General features: G+C 42.5%; 1 protein-coding gene across 2 annotated transcripts in view; it reads left to right on the forward strand.

Annotated features, from left to right (window-relative positions):
- Window positions 1–15728, forward strand: part of LOC110079862 (cystathionine gamma-lyase-like) — an 84591-nt gene that overhangs the window by 11037 nt on the left and 57826 nt on the right. For both annotated transcript variants that reach the window (XM_078392979.1, XM_072997800.2), the window contains exons 3-5: window positions 3072–3167; window positions 9286–9395; window positions 14062–14193. In XM_078392979.1, coding sequence (XP_078249105.1) covers window positions 3072–3167; window positions 9286–9395; window positions 14062–14193 — 338 coding nt within the window. The remainder of the gene's footprint in view (window positions 1–3071; window positions 3168–9285; window positions 9396–14061; window positions 14194–15728) is intronic.

Genomic DNA, 15728 nt, shown 5'->3' on the forward strand with positions numbered 1-15728 from the left:
ATAAGCAATGGTGTTGGACAAAGGTGCATTTTATCCCTTTATCTGTTCAATCTACATGCAGAACACATAGAGAAAGCCGGACTCGATTCCAGTGAAAACTGGTGAAAGAAACATTGATAATTAAGATATACAGATGATACCATATTGCTGGCGGAAAGCAGCAATAACTTGAAACAATTTTTAGTGAAAATGAAAGAAGAAAGTGCCAAAGCAGGGCTGCATTTGAATGTTAAGAAGATAAAAATCATGACTACATAATGGAATTACACAATTTTAATATTGACAATGAAGAAATTGAAATAGAGATTTTTTTTATACCTTGGGTCAATCATCACTCCAACTTGAGACTGCAGCCAAGAAATCAGAAGAAAATTGAGACTAGAAAGGACAGCAATTAAGGAATTAGAAAGATTATCATGTGTAAGAATGTGTCACTGGAGACCAAGACCAATATAATACAGTGGTGCCCCGCTTGATAACGTTAATCCGTTCTGTTAAAATTGTTGTTAAGCAATATCGTCGTCAAGCAAAAGAAAAAACCAATTGAAATGCATTGAAAACCAGTTCAATGCATTCCAATGGGTGAAATACCTCATCGTAAAGTGAAGATCCTCCATAGGGGAAGCCATTATTGATCGCCGTCTTCTGAAATAGGTCTGGAACTAGCGGGCGGCCATTTTGAAAACCCAATGATCAGCTGTTTTTGATCGTCGGGAAGCGAAAAATTGGTTCTCGAAGTAGGGAACTGATCGTCGTGAAGCAGATTTTCCCCATTGAAACATCATTTTGCGGTCGCAAAAACCTCATCCTGAAGCGATTTTGTCGTTCTGCCGGGGTAATCATCAAGCGGGACACCACGGTATTGTATTTCCAATAACCATGTTTGAGCGTGAAAGCTGAATGGCTAAGAAAGCTGCCAGGAAAAGGTGAATCATACCCTGGACTACTAGAAAAATAAACAAGATTAAATCAAGCTTTAACTATCTCTATAAGCAAAAATGTTGAAACTGAGAGTGTCCTGATTTGGGCACACTATGAGAATTCTGGATTCTTTTGAAAAAACAATAATGCTGGGAATGGTGGAAGGCAGCAGGAAAAGAAGACCAATGACAAGATGCACTGACTCTTTAAACGAAGTCACAGGCTTGAGTTTTTAAAAGCTGGGCAGGGTAGCTTTGGAAAGGACATTTTAGAGATCACTCATTCGTTGGGTGCCAATAAGTCTGAGGCATTTGATCTCACATAACATTAGCAATAGTCTTATTAGTTTGTCCCAGCATGGTGGCAAAATTAAAGTGGGGGAGAAAAAGGGGGAAAAACAAGATCAAAGTATTGTGGTTTTATAGTGTCACAATATTTTAGACTAACATATGTTCAGTGTGAACTTTTGTAGATCAACATCTACTTCCTCCTGATCCATGAAAGCTCACACTGCAAAATAGTAAATTTGTTAAAAATGTTCCATTTCCCCCCCCCCATTTTCTTCCACCCCACTTTTCCCTTTCATTTTGCCAGAATAATATCATAACTGAGTGCAACTCAACAGTATAGTTTTGTAGGACAGGAGTAAAATTTTTGCTTTTAAATAAAAACATTGTGTTGACTTTTGGCTCAAAGTCTTTGAAAGTAATACTAATCACATCATTCAGTTATCTTGTGAAAATGTACACGTTCAACCGAGCCAGGTTCTGCCCCATGCATGCTTGCCAAAATATACTGGAAAAGTATATTATTCATTTAATCTAATTTGTATTTCTCTCTCTCTTTTCCCTTTTTAGGGTAAGCATATGCACCTTTTCCCTTTCATTTTGCGAAAATAATATCATAACTCAGTGCAGCTCAACACTATAGTTTTGTAGGACAGGGATACAATTTTTGCCTCTAGATAAGAATTAAGACTATTGTGCTAACTTTTTGGCTCAGAGTTTTTTTAATGTACAGTGGTGCCTCGCATAACGATGTTAATTGGTTCCAGAAAAAAAAACGTTATGTGAAAACATCGTTATGTGAAGCACCATTTCCCATAGGAATGCATTGAAAACCGGTTAATCCGTTCCAATTGGAACGGATTATCCGGTTTTCTCTCTCCCCCCGCGGCTTGGATCTGACCCACGGCGGCTACCTCAGCCATGGCTGGACTCCCTAGAGTCCGGCCATGGCTGGGGTAGCCGCCGCGGCTCGGATCCAAGCCCCGCTGCTCAGCTGGGGGAAAATGTTGGCAGTGGGCTGCGGCCTCGGAAGGACCCCGAAGCCACCGTCCCCTGCCGACAATTCCCTTCTGAGCTCTGGGGACAGGCTGGGGGGTGAATCGGGAAGCTTGAAGCCTCTCCGCGCTGCTTACCCAGGCCGTTCCCGGACTTCCAGAAGTCCGGGAACGGCCGGGGTAGGCGGCGCGGAGAGGCTTCAAGCTCCCCGGTCCACCCCCCAGCCTGTCTCCGAGAACGGGCTGGGTAGGTGTCCGAGAACCTAGGTGTCCGAGAACGGGCTGGGTAGGCGGCGCGGGGAGGCTTCAAGCATCGGGGACAGGCTGGGGGGTGAATCGGGAAGCTTGAAGCCTCTCCGCGCTGCTTGCTCAGGCCGTTCCCGGACTTCTGGAAGTCCGGGAACGGCCTGGGTAAGCAACGCGGAGAGGCTTCAAGCTTCCCGATTCACCCCCCAGCCTGTCCCCGGAGCTCGGAAGGGAATTGTCGGCAGGGGACGGTGGCTTCGGGGTCCTTCCGAGGCCGCAGCCCACTGCCGACATTTTCCCCCAGCTGAGCAGCGGGGCTTCAAAGCTCCCGCCGCTCAGCTGGGGGAAAATGGTGCCTATGGGGAAAAATCGCAAAGCGATTTTTCCCCATAGGCAAGATCGTTGTGCGATCGCAAAAGCGATGGCAACAAAGCCATCGCTATGCGATTTTTTCGTTAAACGGGGCACTCGTTAAGCGAGGCACCACTGTAATACTAAACACATCAATCAGTTATCTTGTAAACATATTTACATTCAAAGAGGCCAGTTCTGGCCCATGTATGCTTGCTAAAATATGCTGATAAAGTAGTTTGTTCATTTAATCTCTCTTTCCCCCTTTTAGGTTTAGCATATGCTTCTGGGACAGCAGCGACTCTGAACATTGCACATCTGCTGAAAGCAGGAGATACTGTTATTTGTTCAGTCGATGTTTATGGAGGTGAGTGATATTCTTGTTTATAGTTGGTCTTAAGTTTCCTGGATGTAATCTTGTGGGTTGCCATCCAGAAGGCATGTAAGTATATATTTAACCTGTGTTTGCATATTTGTATCTATCCCCTGTTGACTAGAACAGTGGTTCTTAACCTTTTTGAAAGAAAGGCTTCATTTCATAACTTCCAGTGGATAACTTCCAATGAGGAAGTTATCATTGTCCCCTCCCTGCGGCAATATTTATTTATTTATTCAAGACACTTAAATCCAATGACCCCTGAAAATAAAATTCAATTGCAAGAAAATGAAATGTCCCCCCCCCCCAAAAAAACAGTAACATTTAATGATTTAGTTACAGGTGAATTTTAAGACGCAAAAAGAAATATAAAAGGGGCATAAAAACAAACTGCAATGCAGGAACTAAAAATTTCAAGACAAAAACTCTGAAATTGAATTAAAATTTGAGGAAAATATATATTCATGCACACTATAAAAAGGGTTTAAAAGACACAAAGAAAATTTTTACAGAAAGAAAGCAACAGAAATCAGATCGACTATATATATAAAACTGAGAAACCAAACTATAATAGTGAACTGGAGTGCACATTTAAAAAGTACAATACAAAGAGACACACAAAATGTTTTACAGAGCACAACAAAAATTCAAAAGCGAAGCCGAGAACTCAAACTGGAATGTGAAATCCAATGCAAGCAAATACAACAATAAGAGCTGAGACAATTATTAATGAAGAAAATGTATGTACACAAAAAGAAAAAAAATCAATGGCTGCCTTGTGCTTGATGAGCTGATACCAATTTCTTGATGTCTGGGACCATTTTTTAAATCTCATTCTTAAATCGCCATGCTCAGTGATCTTCAACATGTTCCTTGACTTAAAAAGGATCTGTTAGACAGCGCTGAAGCCCCTCTCCACTAAGTAAGTGGAAGGAAAGGCTAAAATAAGCAACCTAACCTCCTCTCACAGTATTGGGTAAGTGTTCCTCATTGTCACCCAAAAAGCTTCGTGACCATAACTCTGAAAATGTGATTGGGCTTCACAGTCGTATTTCAGATCTGTCAGTGGCTCTTGCAGTTTGGGATGAAGTTGTGCAAAGTCTGCTGTGAAAGGATTTAGTACCCAAGTGGGCACTTTCAGATTTATCAGATCATAGAATCTGGTTTCCATATCTTTTTTTAGTTGCTTCAAATGGCAGCAAAAAACATCCAAATCTTCTGCTTGGAGTTGACGTTCATTACCAAGGCTTAGGAACTGATACAGCTCCTGGTGACACATATTGCTTCAAGAAGGTCCAATTTGGAAATAAAAGAGCAGATTACTCCTTTGGCCTTGATAAAATTGATTTTATCTCCTTGCAGCTTTACGTTCACTTCATTCATCTTGTCAAAAACATCAGCGAGATAAGCTATATCCAGATGTCAAAGTTTAAGAGAACTGCTTAGACTTGGATCAATAGATTCAAGAAATTCGACAACTGTGTCAAAAAGGTCGTGGAATCGCTGCAGACACTTTCCTTTTGAAACCCACCTTACTTCAGTGTGCAAAAGGAGACGGTCAAACTCCTTGTCATTTTCTTCACAAAGCTTGTGAAAAAATTGGTTGTTCAAGGCTTTCGACTTAATTTTATTTACAGCATTAATAATGTAACGTAAGGACTCGTGCAAACGGCACTCAAATTTTTTGAGACAAGGTGCTTTCTATGAACAATGTAGTGGACATAACTCCAGGTACAACCCATTTTTGATGAGCTTGAAATCTGCGATATTGTCCAACCATGGATGCAGCTCCGTCGGTTGCACATGCCACAACGTTTGTCAAAGTGATGTTTTTCTCTTTAAAAAACTCTTCAACCTTTTTAAATATCAAAGAACCTTTTATGTCAGTGGCTAAATTTCGAGCAAATAACAGTTCTTCCCCAATCTCTTCATTTCCGTTGATGAAACGGACATAAGCCAATAACAAGGCTTCATTTTCACGAATTGTTGACTCATCAACCTGCATCATGAATTCTGTTTTTTCCAAGTTGTCAATAAGCCTTTCTTCCACATCAGCAGCCATTTTATCAATTCTTTTTGATATGGTGTCATTGCTCAAAGGAATCGATTGCGTGACAGTGCTTGCACAACATGGTGGCAAAAATCTGTTTCACTGCTGGTAAAATCAGTGTTTCTCCGATAGTGTGAGTTTTGCCACATTTTGCTGTCAACAAAGATACTTCATAGGGACAAATGAGCCCCTTGTTGGCATTGAGTGACAATTTTTCCAAATAACTTCTCAACAGTGCTGCAATCCTCAAACGTGGCCCCTAAGGATTGGAAAAATGATACCAATTTGTCGGCTTTATCCAAATGAATTTTTTCCAAATGGTCTTTCCGTCAGGAAGGCTTCATTGCTTCATTCGAAAATGATTTCTCACAAAGAAGACAAAACGGAAGCTCTACATTGGAAGGAGATGGAATGAATCCCAGTTTTAGGTATTCCATTGAATATTGGCGACACTTCCTCTTCTTGGCCATGTTGAGAAGTCTTCAAAATGAAAGAGGCAGTGGCAGTAGGGGATTGTGGGAGTTGTAGTGCAAACCATATGGAGCACCGCCACCACCCCCTTCTTGAAGCAAACTGGTATACTCAAGCCACTCACATGCTGCCCTTTTCACCTTCACTGAATGGATCCTCGGGCTTCAAGGAGAAAGAGGAGTAGCTGACTTTCTGCTGTGTGTTTGCGATCCCGCCCAAAGAGATGCTGCGCCACCCCAAACGGACCCGTTTCTCTCCACGCTTCCCTTGCACCAGGCGGGAAGGTGGGCGGGAAGGCAGGATGGACAAACAGGGCTCGTCTCTTACTCTGCACCTGGGTGCAAGGTGCAGTGCTTCACTGGGTGAGGACGGGGACCCGAGAGACCATTTCCTTCCACCCAATCCACACTCGGTGCTCCCCTAAGGGAGAAAGGCAAGACGTGGCAGGCAGAAAGAGTGGGATCGTCTGGTGGCGGTGGCGGCGGTACCGGATCCACTGCCAGCACCGTGGTGCAGCCACCTTCATAGGTCTGGCTCGCTCCAGCGCCCCCTACCACCCCCTTCTGTTCCTTCGCCCCCACGCCATCCTTTTTCATTCTACCGCCCCCCTGAAAAATGAAATTGCCCCCTGGGGGCGTTATTGCCCACATTAAGAACCACTGGACTAGAGCACTGAGGGTGACACAACAGGTCAACCTAGGTCTAGTTTAGTCTGCGACGAACAAAAAACATTAAACATAATGTAGGTTGAATTTACAAGGCAGTCAGAGCTAAAAGAAAGGAAAAAGAGTTAAAGGAAGCTTAAAATCATTATCCATTAAATCTTTATATATCTTGCATGCAGTTGCAAGAAATTTTGCACAGGTGAGTGTAATTTGGGGATTAAGGCCTAAAAGTAGTTTATGTGAGATCTTTGTTTCAAGGCAGCCAAAAAAATTGATCAAGCAAAGGAAGAATAAGCTTAGTACGTGGTTCAGGATAGAGCCAGTAGTGTAATACAGTGGTGCCTCGCATAACGAGTGCACCGTTTAACAACGAATCTGCATAGCGATGCATTTTTTGCAATCACTTTTGCGATTGCATTGCGATGTTTACATAGGGTAAACATCGCATTGTGATGATGGGTAAGCGTTTCGCTTACCGATCTTCGCGTTGCGATGTTCTGGGAATAGCTGATCGGCGGTTCCAAAATGGCCACCGGATCAAGAAAATGGCCGCCCGCAGTGTTTTCGCGCCGTGCACTCGCTTACCGAGACGGCGAAAATGGCGGCCGTATGGGGAATCTTCACATAAAGGTGAGTTTTGTCCCCATAGGAATGCATTAAACAGGGTTTTTGGCCCCATATAGCGACGTTTCCGGATAGCGATGATTATCCGGAACAGATTATCGTCGCTATGCGGGGCACCACTGTATTACGTGTAGCGATGGGATAGTATTATTCTTATATGAATACAAATATCCTGGACCCAGGTGGCTGGGAAGCTCAGTCCTGCCTCTCCAAACTGACTCATCCACTTATGGGTTGCTGTGCTGCCCACACGGTCTGCTCATCATACCAATCCCGTATGTAGCCTTGCTGGTGCATCTCCACCTCCCTGCACTGCTGGCCACTCCAGGCAGGGAGGTGAAATGATGAATCTTCCCACTCAGCTGCTGAGTGGCCAGCAGTGCCGGGAAGCAGGGACATGCCAGCTGGGCTACGTCCAGGATTGGTATGACAAACAGGATGCTGGCCCCGTGTGCTGCGCCACCTGGGTCTCGGATATTTGTATGCAAATGTGTATATCCCATTTCTAGTTATGTGTTTAGTTGATTCTACTGTTCCATCATTGTAAGGACAAATTCTCTCTGCCTTAGGGATATTTTTATACTTCCCATTAGTAACCTCTGAGGGAAGAGCATGCCATCCAGTTAGTGAGAAAGCCCTGTGGTGGGTAGGCAACTTCAGGAGAGAGAGCTAGGCAGCCAGAGCTACAATATACCTGGAATAATCTGCTGTGAAAAAATTGGTGGCTCTGCTAACATCACCTTGTCTGTGTCAGACACTCCTTATTTGACAAGTGGAGTTGCCTTGTCTAATCCCATTGTAAGGAAAGACTCAGAGGAGAAGCCTATAGATGTTAACTAACTGGATCTGAAATCCATCTTAAAACCCAGTCTTCATTTCATATTATTCCCACTAAACAACCAGGGTGCCAAGCCAGTTGGACAGCCAATTGGAGCAGAGGATAAAGACAGCTTTAACAGAAGAGGAGATGTTGAAATGCCCAGCAGCTATTATGGGAAAGAAAGAACAATGGGACCCTCTGTGAGGGTTCAAATGTTGCCTCGTCTAGTTTTGACATAGACGCTGGAGACATCCGTTTTGTAAAATCAAAACTAGGCTTTATTGGAACATGTAAAATCAAATCATTAGTCTCTAACTCGACTTCAACTTTGTCTCTCATGACCAACGGGTTCCACAAGGGCATCCAAACATCCTTACTAAACGGGTTATAGTCCAAGTCATTCCAGGGCCCTTGATAAAGGGGTTGCTACTTTCTAGTTCAATCATTTCAGTCTCTGGGTCTAATAATGGGGTGGTCTCCTCCTCTCGACCCTCGAGCTCATAGGAGTCTTCCTCTCCTCGAAGGGGTGCCCACAGTCCATCAGTAATCCTTTCCTCTGGGCTTCCTCCAGACACCATAGCTGCCTCTCTCTGTCCTCTCTTTCTACCGCCTCCTTTTCCTCTTGGAGTCTCCTGCGCCACTCTCGCACCTCTGACTCACCCCAATTAGAAGGACGCGGTGGAAGCTCCCTTCTCCATCTGTAATCGGCTTCCTCTCTAGGGACCCGGAGCATTTCCCATTTCCCAGTCCAGGGGTCCTCTAGCCAAATCATTTCCCAACGTCCACCTCCTCTTTTATATCCCCCATTCCTGCCTCTACAACGGCCCTTCCCTTTCTTCTCTTCCTGCCAATTCTCTCTCTGTCTGCGTGGCTACTGTCATCTTTGTCAGTTCTCGTTCTAACTCACGGGTATCCACTCCCTGTTGTATAGTTGTGATGGGTAGTGTAGGCAGGTCTGTCTGCGCCTCCTCTTCTTTTCACCATCCAACAAAAGAAGAAAACCAAGAGACCTCTTCCAGAAAATCCAAGAAATCAAAGTGAAATTTAAGCCTAGGTTAGGAATGCTGAATAACAGGTAAGCACACTATCTGACCAGGATAATATAAAGAGAAGGTGGAAACAGTATACAGAATAGGTAAAAGAATGACAGATTACTTCATCATCCCATGATGAAGAACCTATAGTTTTAGAAACTGAAGTGAAAGCTGCCCTGAAAGCATTGGGAATAAATAAATCAGATGGAATAGATGAAAAACCAATAGAATTATTTCAAGACACAGAGTGAGCCTACTTTACTTGCAGCTCACTACTGGATTTCAGCCACTGCTTAATTTTCAGACAACAAGAACAATAATTCAAGAGAGCTAAACAGTCAAGAAATAGATTTGTCTTCTCATTCACAGTTTTTTCTGACACTTCCTCTCTGACAAAATGAATGTACAATGCAGATAGTTAAAACTGATTATCTTTGTATTCTAGGTACAGATACTTTTTTCCGAAAAATAGCATCAGACATGGGTCTGAACACTGTTTTTGTCGACTCTACCAAGCTGGAATGCCTTGAGGCAGCTATCACACCAGAGACCAAGGTAACAGAGGAATGCTCCTTGAAGAGTGAATGTTATTCTCTCTTAAACCCTGCTCAGTGCACAACAGTATTGGAAGTATTCTTATTTTGCAGTAGCTATCCAAAGCAAAAGTGCAGGTGACAGCTTTAGGTGTGCACATCTCATTTTCAATGGGCTGCTTAGGAAGAATGCTCATATAACTGGATTATCTCATTTTCTCACCAATATCTAGCATCCATTTACCAATGTAGGCACATATCATCAAGGCTGGTGCTAGGCTTTTGTGCACCCTAGGCAAGGCCAACTACTTGTGCTACCCCCACCAATTTTCAAAAAAAAATTATAGGAAAAACGGGAAGTACAAAAGTTGAAATTGTGAAAATTTTATCTTGAAAAACTGAGAGAAGAAGTAGTAGAACCGTCTTCAATTTTCTTTCTCAAATACAAAACAGTTTTAGCACACGAATCATTTTGAATAATCCTATGAAATGTAATGTCTCTTAAATGGTTCTATTTTTGCACATCGAAATCTCATTTTGTGTGCCTTTTCTTCTGCAAATTTTGTCACCGATTCCTTCAGGTCAGTAGCTGATGCTTCAGCATTTTCGACTGATATAGTTGACAAACTAACTGGTCTACTTTGCAACATTGTTGAGCGTAAATATGTTTTTATAAACTTGAGCTTTGAGAAACTGTGTTCACCACTAGCCACTGACACTGGAAGTGTGAGAAGGATCCTTAGAGCAACAGAAACATTAGGCACACTATCCAGGAGTTTTTGTTGCACTATGAAGAGTACTCCTTGTGGTGGCATAGACTTTGGAAGTCTTCGAGCTACTGCTATAAGTTCATAGCACAGATCTTCTTGTTTATTCCCCCAGTTCACCTGCTTGGGTGGCTTCTTTTTGGTCATATCTGTTAAAGGAGCTGCTGTTGTTGAGAACTAGGGAATGAACTGCCTGTAGTAGCCTACCAACCCCAGGAACTGTTCAACCTCTCTCTTGGTCTGTGGTCGATACCACTAGGATATTTTAGTGACTTTTTCTTGTTGAGGTTGGATTTCTCCCTTTCCAACTTTGAGCCCTAAGTATTATACTATGGATAAGGCTATTTTGCATTTCTTTGGATTAACGGTCAACCCCGCCTTTCTTAGCTCTTTCAGTACTCTCCTTATGTGGCTCAGGTGTTCTTCCCAGGTGTCACTATACACAATAATGTCGTCAATATAGGCAGCTGCGCAATCTTGGAGAGGGGCCAACACTTTATCCATAAGGCATTGAAATGTCACAGCTGCGCCATGCAGCCCAAATGGCATTTCCACAAATTGATACAAGCCCTTTGGGGTGCAGAAAGTGTTTTTTTCTATCTTGGGTTCTCAGGGGAATCTGCCAATATTCCTTGGTAAGGTCTATAGAAGAGAGATACTTAGCACCCCCTAGCCTGTCTAGCAGGTCCCCTACTTTGGGCATCGGGTATGCATGGAATTTTGATACTGCATTCACCTTCCTAAAATCTATGCTGAAGTGTACGACCCATCTGGTTTGGGAACAATTACAGGGTAGCTTCGCCAAGGTCCCCTTGCTGGGTTCCACTACCCCTAACCGAATCATCTCTTCAACTTCGTTTTTGATGACACCGGCTAATTGTCTAGGCCACGTTCTGTCCTTGGATCTCACTACTACTCCGGGTTGTGTTTCAATAGCGTATTCTACTAAGTGAGTACACCCATGAGTTTTGGAGAACACCTCTGAGAACTCTCCTTCCAGAGATAACACTTGTTCCCTTTGTTGGGGGTTCACTTGTTCATTTATATCCAAAGTAGAGGCTTCCTTTAGGCCCTCACTCTCTGGTCCCAACTATTCTTCCACATCTGTTCCATACAGGCATTCCCTATCTATCCATCCTTTCAATAAGTTTACATGCAGGATCTGCTTCTTTTCCGTGTCTGGTGTCCTTTTTTTCATAGTCTACCTCACTGACTTTCCACAGTACCTTATAGGGTCCATGCCATTTAGCAAAGAGTTTGGATGACTCTGTAGGCAATAATACCAGCACCTTTTGGTCTGGTTCAAACTCTCTAGGCTTAACCCTTTTATCATACCCTGTTTTTTGCCTAATCTGAGCTTGTCCCAGCTTGTCTTTAGCCAACTCCCATGCCACCTGTAAGCTGTTTCTCATCTCTACAATTTGTTGCAAGGCACTGTGAGAATGGTCTTCTTCCTCCCATTTCTCTCTGATCAGATCCAGCACCCCCCTTGGGTGCCTCCCGTATAGTGACTCAAAGGGTGAAAAACCTTTCGACGACTGAGGGGCCTCCCTTACTGCAAACATCAAAGGTACCAGGAAGGTATGCCATAACTTGGGTTTTTCTAGCACTAATTTCCTAAGCATGTCTTTTATAGAGTCCGGTTGAAACATTCTAGCAGCCCATTGGCTTGAGGGTGATAAATCAAGGTTTTCATGGATTTCACCCCCAGCATTTCCCATATCTGTTTAAACATTAAGTTCATGAAATTAAAGCCCTGGTCTGTTAATACCTCTCGGGGAAACCCCACCCGAGCGAAAACCCCCAACAGCTCTTTAGCCAGCACTTTAGCAGATGTGGTTCTCAGAGGAATGGCTTCTGGGTACCAGGTTGCATAGTCTATTATCACCAGGATGTACTGGTGACCTCCTGCTGATTTTGTTAGTGGGCCCACAATGTCCATGGCAATTCTATCAAAGGGTCTATTAACCAGCGACATGGGTATCAGTTCTCCCCCTGGTCCCGCTTTTGGTTGGGTCAGCTTGCATACGGGACAGGACCGGCAGTATTCTTCTACCGATTTGGCCATCTTCAGCCAGAAGAATCTCTGATGAATCCTAGCCAAAGTCTTTTGTGCAGCTAAGTGTCCCGCTAATGGTACGTCATGTGCCAGATGCATGATCCAGTCTCGTAGCCGGTCGGGTATCACCAGCTGAGAATTACTCCTTGTGGTGGCATAGACTTTGGAAGTCTTTGAGCTATTCCTATAAGTTCAAACCACAGATCTTCAGCGTCAATTTCTTTGTTTCCATTATGCATCAATGATTTTTCCAAATTCTTACACGCCTTAAGTACATCTTCAGTACATTTTTTATTGATCTTGTATATGTCATACAGGAAGCTAAACAAGGAATTATATTGTTGTAGCTGTTGGAATCTCTCTTCAACAGATTGTATGGCCATGTCTAAGACAGCATAATAGAAACTTATTTTGAATTTCTGTTTTGGATCTTGTGGTGCCTCCTCTTGTGCGTCATACTCAAACTGCTTTTTTGTTCTCCTTTTTCTAACTTGTTCTGTCTCAAAGTTTGGTAGTATTTCCAGCTCCTTTATAATGTCAGTAGCATCCATCAAAATTTGTTGAAAACCCGCATCACACCTACAGCCCACAAGGTAATTCTTAGTCAGAATATTAGCAGCCCTTTTTTTATGAAATGACCCCTGGGTTGCAGTACTGTATAGAGAAACATTTTACAAGACTTTATAAATAATTATATTCCATAGCACTGTTGTGGTATTTATCTTAAAATTTTAAAATTTAAGTTGCATTTTTCCGAAGATGCTATCTGTATAAAACTGTGCCTCTCTCAGGTCAGTTCTGCACTCCTCTAAGTTCAGTTCTGCGCCCCTCAGGTCAGTTCTGCGACACTCTGAGGTCAGTTTTGTGCCCCTCTTAGGTCTGCACTCTAAGCAGTTGCCTACTTCACCTAGTGGTAGCTCCAGCCCTGCATATTATGTAAGTGGAGTGCATTAATGTGTCAGTATAATCAAAATTATAGAGTTGTTCCAGGTGGAGCATGCTAGGATATAGGGCAGGAGATCCTTCCAAAATTTTTGGAAAATGGCCAGTTTTCTTATGATATCTTGAGGGATTTTCACTGGAATTCATAACACTAGTGAACAAATAAAGCAGCATAGGTCCTTCATTTCAAAGAAAGAAGGGAGCATTGTATTCTCAAAGGCTTTCACGGCTGGGATCCAATGGCTGTTGTGGGTTTGTCAGGTTGTTTGGCTGTTTTCTGGAGGTTTTTCTTCCTAATGTTTTGCCAGTCTCTGTGGCTGGCATTTTCAGAGGACAGGAGTTAGAATTCTGTCTGTGTTCTGGTTTAGTGTGTGGGATAGATGAGTATTTGTAGCTGTAAGATCAGCTTTTTGTCCTTTTCAGGAGATTGGGTGATTATGGTGATCAGGGTGTTTTTTGTTATGAATGTATTGTTGTGATAAAGAGGAAATTGTCTGTCACTTTCGCGTGCAGTGGTCTTTTGCGTGCAGTGATCACGGGTCCTTGTGGCTGGGTAGAGTTCATTGACCTTTTGCAGGCTGTTTTTCAGTGCTGGGAAAAAGGCTTTGTTGATTTTTAGACTTTATTCTTTTCTGTTGAAGCTGTGCTGGAGTTTGTGCATTTCAATGGCTTCCCTATGTAGCCTAACATAATGATTGCTGGTGTGGTCCTGTACTACTGTGTCTTGCAATAAGATTTCATGTCCAGCTTGTTTCAGGGCATGTTCATCTACTGCCAGTTTTTCCAGTTGTTTTAGCCTGTAATTTAGTGCTTCCTACAATTGAAGGAATGAAAAAGAGGAGTATATATTGTTCTTATGTCATCAAATAATATGTTTATGTCATTTTATACCTTTCTCTTTTCCTTCTTTGTTTTTTCAGCTTGTATGGATTGAAGTCGCCACAAATCCAACTCTCAAATTTGTTGATATTCAAGCATGTGCCAAGATTGTCCATAAACATGAAGGAGTTATTTTAGCAGTGGATAACACTTTTATGTCTGCATATTTCCAGGTGAGCTAATTCAGAACTGTCCTGGAAGTGCTAGCAATGTGTGTGTGTGTAAATTTTTATTGTCGAGAGTATATGTAAGTGGATGCTGCCAAATCCAGCAGTACAGAGCCCTTGTGTTTAAGTGAAAATATCATTGGAACAAAGAAAGGGGAGTTCAACTAGATTTGGTACCACTGTTCAGCTATTCATAAAAGGAACTGGGGAGCAACTTGTCTGCACAGAAAAACCACTCTCTCATTATGGCACATTATGGGATATTATTTTGTTCCAATAAAGCAAACTCTGTCGGTATTCATCAGATAGTGAAGAAGTTGCATTTGGACAAGATAAGCTTGTTACCTTTTTCCGTGTAATTTATTTAAGGTTAAAGATGTCTGGTAATCCATCTCACCATTATTTCTTGTAAGATCTTGCACACACAAAAACACAAGTTCTGTTGTTATAATTCGGAGATCCTTGATACAGAAAAACTGTATTGCAGTGATTAACTCTTATCATGTTATGTTACTGGTAATAATAAGTAGATTTGGCTTTTAATGGTCCCAAGAGTCAATGTGCCAGAAACTAGACTTATCTCTTGGAGCCTAGAAAATACTGAGCTAGTCCCCAGTAGAACCCAGGGTGTTACAAGACTGTTACAAAGATTTTTCTAAATCTGCCATTCATCGTTGCTGAAAAAAAGCCCTGACAATTGTGTTTGGGTGAGAAGTGGTTAACTGATTTTAAAAAAAGAGTTAACTTCTGGGATTTTCTCTTGCGTGGTATCACTTTGTGAATGGTAGTAATGGTGGGACAGTCCTGTTCAACACCTTGACCATTCACCTGTGGAGTGTCTCGGTGTTCCTTGTTTCCCCATACTTTTTCACCTATACATGAAAATTCTAAAGGGGCTGTCCAAAATTTTGTGGTCTGTTGTCACCAGTGTGCTGATGACACCCAATTCCATCTGCTTTTTAATAACTCAGTCACTCAGGCTTCCACTATGTAGTCACCCAGCCTCCCACCACTCTCCACCCTAATGATACTAATGAAAACTGTTCCACCTACTGGATTAGTTATCTGGCTTCCATCGTTAAAAATTCAGTTCCCCTGTTTTCTCCTGTGTTTTCCCCCTCTGCAGGCCATACTTTATTTCTCTGCCCCATTTTCAGGCAACTTTAAAAATTATTTATGATCATTAACCTGAGCCATGACTAGGAATGTATTAGTGGGGCTTATGGCGGCTTCCCCACATACCCCACTCGCTTAACCCTTTGCAGCAGAAATTTCTCTCATACTCAGATTTTCTGTGATGCATAATATTCCTTAGGATCCATGAGCCAAAATCCTATTATGTGACATAAGCAAAGTTATAAGTTATTTATATATTTATTCAGTTTGTATCCTGCTCCCATTAGTGTCACAGCACTACTCTGGGTGGGTTACATCTGGTCAAATAGAAAATGAAAATAGAAATATTAAAACCGAAAACACTAACCCTAAAAAAAGGTCTCAATATATTTCTCACTGATGAATAGAAAGTTCCCACTGGGATT

This window comes from Pogona vitticeps, chromosome 4 (assembly GCF_051106095.1).
Source record: "Pogona vitticeps strain Pit_001003342236 chromosome 4, PviZW2.1, whole genome shotgun sequence".
In the NCBI taxonomy this organism is placed as follows: Eukaryota; Metazoa; Chordata; class Lepidosauria; order Squamata; family Agamidae; genus Pogona; species Pogona vitticeps.